Source organism: Amphiura filiformis, chromosome 9 (genome assembly GCF_039555335.1).
Source record: "Amphiura filiformis chromosome 9, Afil_fr2py, whole genome shotgun sequence".
In the NCBI taxonomy this organism is placed as follows: domain Eukaryota; kingdom Metazoa; phylum Echinodermata; class Ophiuroidea; order Amphilepidida; family Amphiuridae; genus Amphiura; species Amphiura filiformis.
In genome coordinates this window covers 11811161-11821165 of record NC_092636.1, presented here as the reverse complement: position 1 = coordinate 11821165, position 10005 = coordinate 11811161, and the positions used below count along the sequence as shown (strand labels likewise).

The 10005-nt window shown below is 38.0% G+C and overlaps 1 protein-coding gene across 1 annotated transcript in view; it reads left to right on the top strand.

Annotated features, from left to right (window-relative positions):
* Positions 1–2102: 2102 nt before the first annotated feature.
* LOC140160409 (sucrase-isomaltase, intestinal-like) overlaps positions 2103–10005 on the top strand; it is a 55647-nt gene continuing 47744 nt past the window's right edge. Inside the window, exons 1-7 of the mRNA XM_072183644.1 lie at positions 2103–2369; positions 2865–3150; positions 3602–3862; positions 4474–4604; positions 5100–5248; positions 6110–6281; positions 9052–9148. Of these exons, the coding sequence (XP_072039745.1) occupies positions 2142–2369; positions 2865–3150; positions 3602–3862; positions 4474–4604; positions 5100–5248; positions 6110–6281; positions 9052–9148 (1324 nt within the window). The 5' untranslated portion in view covers positions 2103–2141. The remainder of the gene's footprint in view (positions 2370–2864; positions 3151–3601; positions 3863–4473; positions 4605–5099; positions 5249–6109; positions 6282–9051; positions 9149–10005) is intronic.

Below are 10005 nucleotides of genomic sequence, written 5' to 3'. Positions count from 1 at the left end.
ACAGCAAATACCCCAAAACTCGGTCAGTGGAGCTCCGCCCGTACATGTCAATAGCGTCATTATCGATTGGATTAGTCGACCGTAGCGGACAATTCGATCGCTCATTGAATTAATATTATCACGTGGTAATAAATTTGCATTGGACAATCGATTACTATAATGGTTTAGTACTGCATATCTCGGTTTAATCTTCACTAAGCGGGTTTATGGCTGGAAAGGTCACGGTGAATTTGCGGTGGACATAACTGCACTATGACCATATTTTGAAATTTTATCTGCTTAAAACATTAATGTGTATTATAATAGAGCTACTATTATTAATATTGTTGAATTTTCAATCGCATACAGACAATTAATACGAGGAGCCTATGATACATACACAATACATAAATCGATTTTGATTTCGGCCACGTGCTCTGCATCACATCGCGTCGGCCGGTTGCGAGGAATGGAGCCCAGTCAGCCTACCATTTTTCTTGTAAGACGGTCTGAATTGTTCCAATTTATAGGAAAAGTCCACGTAGGTCCCCAAAGTTTCTTTCAGATATTAAAAGATTAGATTCCCATAAAGACGAAACAGTAATCTTTAGTCGGGACCTGTACCATCAATTCAGTGTTAATTTTGACTAAATTCAGAAAATATTTTGCCGTATATAAAATTGAAATAAAATTCTCTGCCTCCAAAACCACATCAATTTAGCACGATTGGGTATCACGAATCGTTATATATGATGTGCAGTTAATTTTCATATATTCTTTTATACATAGAATGCTTCGGTTTTAACACAAAAATATTTCATTGAAAACCAGCTCTCCCACTCGGCGATTTCAAAAAGGTAACCACGCTTCCCTAGAATGTGCAATAAATTAGCATTAAAATTTTTCTCATTTTAGCAGCATTCTAGAAACACTTGGCGTATGGCGATCACTGCTGTACACAAATGTGTCAGTTAGGCTTACTTATCTCCTTGCAGATAAGTAATAATGATTGGAACGTGATAAATACATGTATAACACGTTTTGGTAAGTCACTTTCACTATACATCGTTGACTTGCACTATGAAGGCGTCTATGTTATTACTCTGCCTCGTCATAGGCAGTGCCTTGGCGTGGGATCCGTGGGACTGTCCAACAGAACTCCTGGAAAAAGATAGAGTGGATTGCATGCCTGGTGAGCCTACTGATGAAAATTCTTGCAGAAATAAGTATGTATTGTATGCAATTCTGTCGAATTAAAGTATTACATTTGACTCGTTCCTTTTTCCTTTTTTTTCTAACTACAAAATGACCGTACTAGGGGTCACAGTTTCGGCCATATGGTATATCATATCAATGACCCCATTTTCTAGGCCAATTTTGTTGTATGGATGAGTCTTTTTTTTTCAAAATATTCTCAAATTTCTGCTTAAAATATTCTCTTAAAATAGCCCAATTTTGTTTCACTTTAGCCAACATTAATTAGGTTAACGTTTTAGGGAAAGAATTGCAAAAACTCAGGATTGCAATTTGTGTTAAATTTTGCCAAAAATTTGGACTTTTGATCTATAGATGGTTTCAAATTCTTTGGAAATTGGTATAGGGCCTAGCGATCAGTCCACTATCAGATTACCGGTGGCACCTTCTTATCCATGGTATACCCAAACTTCCCCTGGCCCTTTTTTTGTCTTTTCCCTGGTATCCTCTTTCATTTTGTCTTTCTTCCTTTTTACTAATTGTCTTGTGATCAAGTCTCGTTCTTTCCAAAGGGCCAAAACTTCGTTTTCACGAAAATCGTTTCAGTCAGATGAAAATGGTATTATTTATATCTCCATGAATTTCCACCCTTTTTTGCCCGTGTCACAGTTTTACGTTCGAATCTTTTTTCCGAAACACGATATCATGTACCTCACCCTGGCTGCGAGGTTCACTATTCTCCTTCAGATGCCGGGGTTCACATATTCGCACAATTAAATTATGTTGCATTTTGTTTTGTTTTACTGATATAAAATCAACTTTTATTTCCTTTTGCATTGGCTTTGCACGCCTTGAAAAATCACATCTTTGCACAGAACCATTTTCACGAATTTCCGCCAATCTGCACCCCAAATACAAAAAGTATACACATTAATCATGTTAATAATTAGGACCTCAAAATATCCAATATGTCTATTTGCAGCGGTTGTGAATGGTGTGCGACATACGTTGATGGCTTTCCATTTTGTTTCGATAACACGAAGCCAGGATATGATGGTACATGTTATTCCACAATACCTCCACATGAAAGACAAGATTGCTGGCCTAAACCAGAGGGTTCCAATGCTAAATGCGTCGATGCAGGGTGTACATGGTGTCCACTAGATGGGTATGCTTGGTGCTTTTATGACGACACGGTGAGTTAATTATAAATTAATATTAGGGACGGCTTCAAAACTTGACTCAACCACTGGTTGGCCACCTGTTCCGTCCGGTTGGAGCCTGTTTCTGTTGTTCTAAACAAAGGAACGGGTCTTCTATTTTGTTTTCGAATGTTTATTTTCTTTATCTATGCATAGCCTAATTGCATTAAACCCATATTTCTCTAGTCTTATGTACAAACCTTTATCGTTTTGTTAAATTCGCATTGCATATTTCACGGGTGAGGTATACCGGGATAAGGAGTATTTCACTCTTAGGGACGCATCATTTGATTGTCAGGGGCATGGGAGTTTGGATCCGGCAGATTTTTTTTTCGACGCCGAAGCAGACGATTTTTCCCGCCAAAATCCCTTTTTTTCTAAGAGTGTTGGATGTGTTAATTGTCATGTGTTTCAACACATGACAATAAAAAAAAAAAAAAAAGAGCTACAATTAGGATATAGAATATATTTATGATTCTATGTTGACAGGTACCCCCGACAGGTCCAACTATCCCACCCACAGGACCCACAGAGCCACCGACTTCAGCCCCAGGCTGTCCATCAACCATTCCTCCACTTGAGAGAGTAGATTGTCACCCTGAGAATGGCGCATCCAAACCAGCATGTGAGAGTAGAGGTTGTTACTGGTGTGAAGATTTCACTCCCAACGTACCATGGTGCAGTTATCCAGATCGAAATATTCCGAATCCAACAGGCGATCCTGGGACGTGTCCTTCTGAAATACCAGAACCAAACAGGATAGATTGTTTTCCGGGTAAGTTTTGATAAAATACAGTCGAATCAACGAAATACTGATTTATTTTAACGTCGCAATGCCATACTGAGACGCAGTGGCATATTTGCGTGGCCAAAGTGGTCAAGGTCTTTGACTCTGGTGCAAGAGGTCGCCGGCTCGATCCCTGGTGGAAGCAAAATTTACATTCAATTATTCACTCTCTCCATTACTGCATTTGAATTGTGGAGCAGATACAGTGAATAACAAAGATCTCGCGGCCAGTTCCGATCACAGTAACGCCTGGTCGTGTGTATGGGAGAGCAGAAGTCTCATATCCTGGATCTACCAAGGTTAAATCATAATACAGGTGCTGATGTTATGAATATATTTCCATATAAAAATAACAGAATATCATTATAAAAGAAGTCTTAATCTGAGATTGTTTTCAATTCATGTCAATGATATTTTGAGTCTTATTTCATTGCTACAGGTGGCGGAGCAAGTAAAGGAGAATGTGAAGCACGGGATTGTTTCTGGTGCGAATCCAGCACCGATGGAGTACCATGGTGTTTCTTTAACATCACGGGCGAAGGTTCGGATCCTGAGAAAGATATATGGCGTGTAGACTGCGCACCCGATGGCGGATTTGATAACGATATATGTATGAACAGAGGATGTAACTTTATGGGTACTAGCGTACCGAACGCACCAATTTGTTACTTTCCAGAAGACAGAGGTTATAAAATGACTGGTATGTACAATAAGCTACAATATCCCCTTTATCCCACACGTCCTATTAACCCCCTGGATACTACTGGTCATCTAACAGTACCTCTGATTGGTGGATAACTTGAAATGCTCGTTTCAATTTCCTATTATGACTAACATGACTAAGCTTTAAACTATTTGTGGTCATCCCGCGTCAAACTTGCATTTGCAGATGATCTTATTAACATCCTCCTTGATTGGTTCAAAATTTTGACACAATATTAATTCTTGCCAATCGGCTGATAGTTCTCATAGGGTTAAGCCCGGATTCTAAGGGTCTTCCGGCAATCAATGTCGGACTTCATCTCATATCTTGTACGTCCAGAATCGTGCAAGGAGATGAAGAGTTTCAATTTGGCGGATTGGAGGGAAAAGCTCGATCAATTCAAACATGTTATTCAAAGCTATAGTATTCAACAGTTTTGTCACCGATTTAAAGTCACCTTTCTAAAAGTCAGTACTTATCTTGAAACACAGCGTAAAAAATTACTTGTGCAAGTCAGAGAAAACGTGTTTATATTCCTATAGCAAGATGCACAAAATAGGCGAAGGGATTTGAAAAAATGGTCCTCTTTATATTTTTGTCATTGTCAGCTCAAGAGGACACAGCGACAGGTTACAAGATCACGTTACAGAAACAAGGAACTTATACTTTGTTTGGCGGTGACGTAGAGACGCTTACAATGGACGTACATTTTGAAACTAACGGAAGACTACATATAAAGGTAAGGCACCGCATCTTTTTTGGTCCTATAGCACTATCGGTGCCCGAAGAGGTACCGATGGCACTTTTTATCGTACCCTATAGTGTATTCGTTTTTTATTTAAAGGAAAAAATATTAACACTATGCAGCTGTTAATTATTATGCTTGATACAATTTATTACATCTCCAGGGAGTGATGTTAAGAGTCATCGGTACTTAACCAGGCACCGATTGTTCTATAGGACCAAATTCGCTGTGGTGCCTAAGAAATGGGGCGTGTTTGTTTGTGTGTAGGGTTTATTTGTTTGGTAAACGCCGCGCCGATGCAAAGTTTTAAATGCGCTGTTCATAATAATGTTAAGTGTCAAAAATGGACATAACTTTTTGCTATCATTGGTAAGCCCTTTATTTCTGAAAATTTAGATACCAAAATCTGGATATACCGTATTTGTCATCTTAGAAACGATATGTTTCCAATACAAAATAACATCATGCTTGTAAACGTTTCACACACAGATTACGGACGCGACACAGGCTCGATTTGAGGTTCCTATTGAAACACCAGTAGCTACATCCAAAGCATCAAATCCTCTATACGAATTCGTGTTCACCAACGACCCCATCTTCAACTTCAATGTCACTAGAAAAGACACAGGAGTAGCCATGTGAGTATAAAAGAGAGAGAGAAGATTTACATTGTAGTGCTTTGTAGTGCTTTTCTGATGCAAATGAAGTGGCGTAGCCAGAGGTGAGCTAGGGGAAATCGCCCTTTCCCCTGAAAAGTTGGAACGGCAAAGGAAGTTGAGACGAAAATGTGACTCACACTGAAACACCCCCAGACAAACAAGTATGTCTATGGAAACACCCCTGTACAAACGGGGCTTTTCAGCCAAATCTTTCTCACAATTAACTGCAAAATGATATTTTGATTTTAATTTAAAGTGGTTCACTTGTGGATTATGTCTATTTCAACGGTTGATTGAAAAGTATTATTGAAATTATAGATTCGAACATCCTATAGGCGACGACGAAATAATCTCTGCTCCATGCTTGCCAAGCAGGGTCGGTCGGTTTCCGTCGCTTGGTTTATCCTTTTTTTTTCAAAGTCTATAAGAAGCTAAGCTTGAAAAATCTGAAAAAAAAATTGAAAAGTTGGATTAAAAAAAAAATTCATACGGCTAAAAAATCCCTAAAACGTAAAATCTTGGTCTGTCGGGTCCCGTAGAACAAGGTTTATGGTAAAGAAGGATTGGAATCAATCACTAAGGAATAAAATCGTGTTTACATGTGGGAGAGCGTTGCTCAGAGGTTATAATTCTTACTTCTGGTGAATGAATTCCTAGGTTCGATTCCCGGCGATGCAAAACTTGCTGGGATATTGACCTGGCAAAAGTTTGATTGTGAGGGATGCGCATGAGGTTGTCAATCGAGTTACTCACTTTAAATGTCTATTGCTTGACACGATGGTGGTCATGTTTGTACATTTGCATTATCGTAGATTTGGTAAATAATTATTTTTCCCACAGAATTGATACCTCCCTTGGTGGATTTGTTTATGAGGACCAGTTCCTCTCATTTGCAACCAAACTACCACCAAACAGTGAAGTATATGGGTTCGGAGAACATGAACATCACTCAATACAACATGAACTTAAGTGGCAAACTATGGGCATGTACTCCAGGGATCAACCACCAGCGGTAAATATAATAATAATAAAATTGTTATAATATTGAATGGCTGCGATACAAGAATACATTGCACGAGATAGAAAAATATTACGAGTCGAAGACGAGTACTATATTTTGCATCGTTTTAAAACAAAAGTATATAGTGATTCTCAATCGTTTAGCGGTTAAAGTTAGTGGCAAATCTTTTTCGATTGAATTTTCAGTAGAAAGAATTGTTTTTCATTGTTTTTCAATCTTTTGCCGTCCTGAATTAGGGACAAATCCTTTCCAGTTGAAAAAAAGATTGAAAATATTACTCTATAAAAGCTTGATATCTCATTCCAAACATAATATGCCATTTGGCAGTACATTAGGAGTAACACATGATTGGATAGTGAAATCAGTCTACAAAAACAGTTCTATTTTTCAATCTATTAAGATTGAGTCCTAACATCAATCGTTAAAAGATTGAAATATTTTTCAGTCGGCCAATTTCAGAGGCAGATACAATAAAATTTATGTACTGAGTAATATTATAATATAGGCCTAAAACACGAAAGGCGAACAAACTTTATATCTTGTAATAATTTATTATTATTTCCCAATATCAAGCCATGATCCTAATAAAAAATGGCAATAATTGGCATGAATATCGTACTGAATATCTTATCATAATGGGAATCGTGTCAGCTGTATTGATAAGAACATGCCAAAACACGAGTTTGGCGAATGACAAGATAACGATATTATTATCGTGTGTTACATGCGGTAAACGGCATCAGGTTCCTAGACAAGGTCTTGTGGCCTTAAAGGGGGATGGCCCGATTTTATTAGGCCTATGTGTTGTTCCCCGGTTACATGACCTTTTATATCCCAAACCCAACCTTATAGAGTGTCATGCTGGTATGAAATAAAGTGTGAATAAAAAATTTGATAAACATGGGTGATATTTTAAGATACATTTAAATACAATCCAAACAAGATCAGAATTTTCATCTTTTGTATAGCGGTCACGGTTAATCAAAACTAAACAGATATTTGTTACTACTTAATTGTTACTTTACTTTGAAATCAATGGTTAGGGAGTGTTCAGAAATACTTTGGTGGGGGCGCTGGTAAAAAGGGAGGGGGGGGGGCCAAAAAAGTTTTGGACCTTAAAAGAGGGGGGACCAAAAAGTTTCAGGTGGTAGGAAAGGGGGGGCCAAAAAAGTTTTCCGCTTTAAAACCCAAAATTATCGCTCGCTGCGCGCGCATTGAGACCCTCTATATCACTTTTAACATTGGCTAGTTCGGTTTTCAGTGCTTTTGTTTGAAAATAATTATAGCACTTAGTGTAAACATGATATACAATTTATCTATTAATTTTAAAATTAATATAACATTAAAGATGATCAGCAACATCTGGGTTGGTCTACGAAATACTGGCACTTTTTATCATAGAATTTTATATCTGTTCAAAGTATAGGCCTAAGGCTACAAACATGATTATGTACCAATCTGATCAAAATACAACTAAATCAAGAAAATATTGCAAATAAATTGGATTTCTTTGCACGTAAACTACACACTTCAGTTTACTATTTCTCATTGCAAAATTATTTTGTACACATAGGCCCATGGGTAGATTTAGCACAGGGCAGAGTGGGCACAGCCCGGTGCCACGGTCTTTGGGGACAAAACTGATACCTGTGTACATTTGCGTGACCAAATTAATCTCATATTTGACCATTTTAGCTTTTTGCATAAATTAGTTCCAATTTTAACAATATTTGACCATTCAAGCTTCAATATGACCAAATCTTTTGCGCGGCTCTCGCGCATTTGTACTATCATAATAGCCACAGATCCAAATTATGCTGATGTGCCTATGAACCGCAAAAAAAATCCTCTATTTCATTTATCCCTGTAAAATCAGATAAACACCCTGATTTGGGACAAATCTAAATTAAGTATAAAATGAAAATTTCCTTGTGCTTGTATTTCATGCGCAATTGTCCCACCGGGAATGTTTCAAACATTTGCCTCCCTCAATGGCACGTGACCCAGATACCACACCACTGGAAACAACACTATTAAGTATAATGTTTGTTATACGATAATGGGGGGGGGTCAAAAAGTTTTGTCTGTCAAAGAGGGGGTCAAAAAGTTTAGCGGTCCATCGAGGGGGGTCCAAAAAGTTTTCGGGCAAAAAATTGGAGGAAGACCAGCCCCCCCCCCCACCAAAGTATTAATGAACACTCCCTTACCATGGTTACTTGATAAGACCTTTTTATTTTATTTCTTCTAGTACCCTGGGACACTCAATCAGTTGAAAATTAATCATCTGTTCTTCCTCATCTGTAGACCTCGTGATAACAGTATACAAATTCTAATTGAACGAAAGTTACCTAAGTGACCCTACATACTTTTTATTCGACTTAAAATATTCGATGTAACATATCAGAGTAACATATCTACGTTATTTAATCTATTCACATTCTATTTCCAGTAATGTTAAAGTTGTAACGAATGTTTGATGACATAAAATCGATAATATATTTCTACTAGATATTCTACGTAACATATTATCGATTTTACGCCATCAAACATTCATTAGAACTTTAACATTTATACTGGAAATAGAATGGGACTAGATTAAATAACGTAGATATGTTACATCAAATATTCTACGTCGAATACTCGGAGTCTGTAGCGGCCCTAAAAGGAAAGTACTGGAATATGGAACCATTACTGAATATATAATATCAACTTTAATATTCTCTACTTATTGACTAATGTATTTTTTGTAACCTTATATCAGGCTAATGGTAATCTGTATGGAGTGTATCCTATGTGGATGGTGATCGAAGATGGAATCAATACTCACGGAGTTCTCATATTAAATGCTGCTGCACAAGGTACAAATACACTCATTTAAAATCACTTCTAAAACCGACAATTAAAATGTGACAACTTATTTGAGGGATATACTGAGTGCACTAATTGCTATGTTGTTCTTTTATGCGGCGCGGTCTTTTAAGAGAGACTTATAATGCCCATATGTCACTGAAGCAGGAGGGTGAGAGGACACTTTCTCCCCAAATCTTTCCATGGGGGACGTCCCCCTATGATCCTGATAGAAGTAAATATAAAGCAATACTCGCCCTGTGTATCTTCCTTTTATATCTAAGTAAAGACACCGTGTTTATAGGTAAAATAGGGTACTGCGAAGTTTTTCGCACTGGTTCATGAAGTACCAAAATCTACATTCAATTGTTGCACACAAAGTGGTTGGTGTCAACAATACAAAGTCAAGATGAAGGAAGTTAAACATTTACTCAAGGCTTAATTTTGCTCACCTGAGAGCTTTCGGAATGTAACACTAGGCCTATACCTTGTTCACTCGTTGATTGACTGGTGAACGATGCTTACTACTGCTGGTCAGTAACCGTCGAACCGTGACGTAGGTCACGTGTCAGGCACTGACGCAGTAGGGAGTTGTAAGCTCCAGAAAGTCTATGGCGGCCCTGGTCCCGGCTCAAGTCACTTGTATTAGTCCTGATGTGAATATACTCCTTTACGCCCCTCCGGAACCAGTCCGTTTCTTTATCGAGGATCTTAACCCCGCTCCAATCAACTGTATAGGCCTACCCTACTTTCTGATGGTCTCCCACATGAGTCAACAAAGTCAACATTAATCACGGACCGTATATTGGAGAGTCATCAAAAACTTACTTAGTCTGTTTTTGTGTAAATCATACTAAGCATAAAGTAC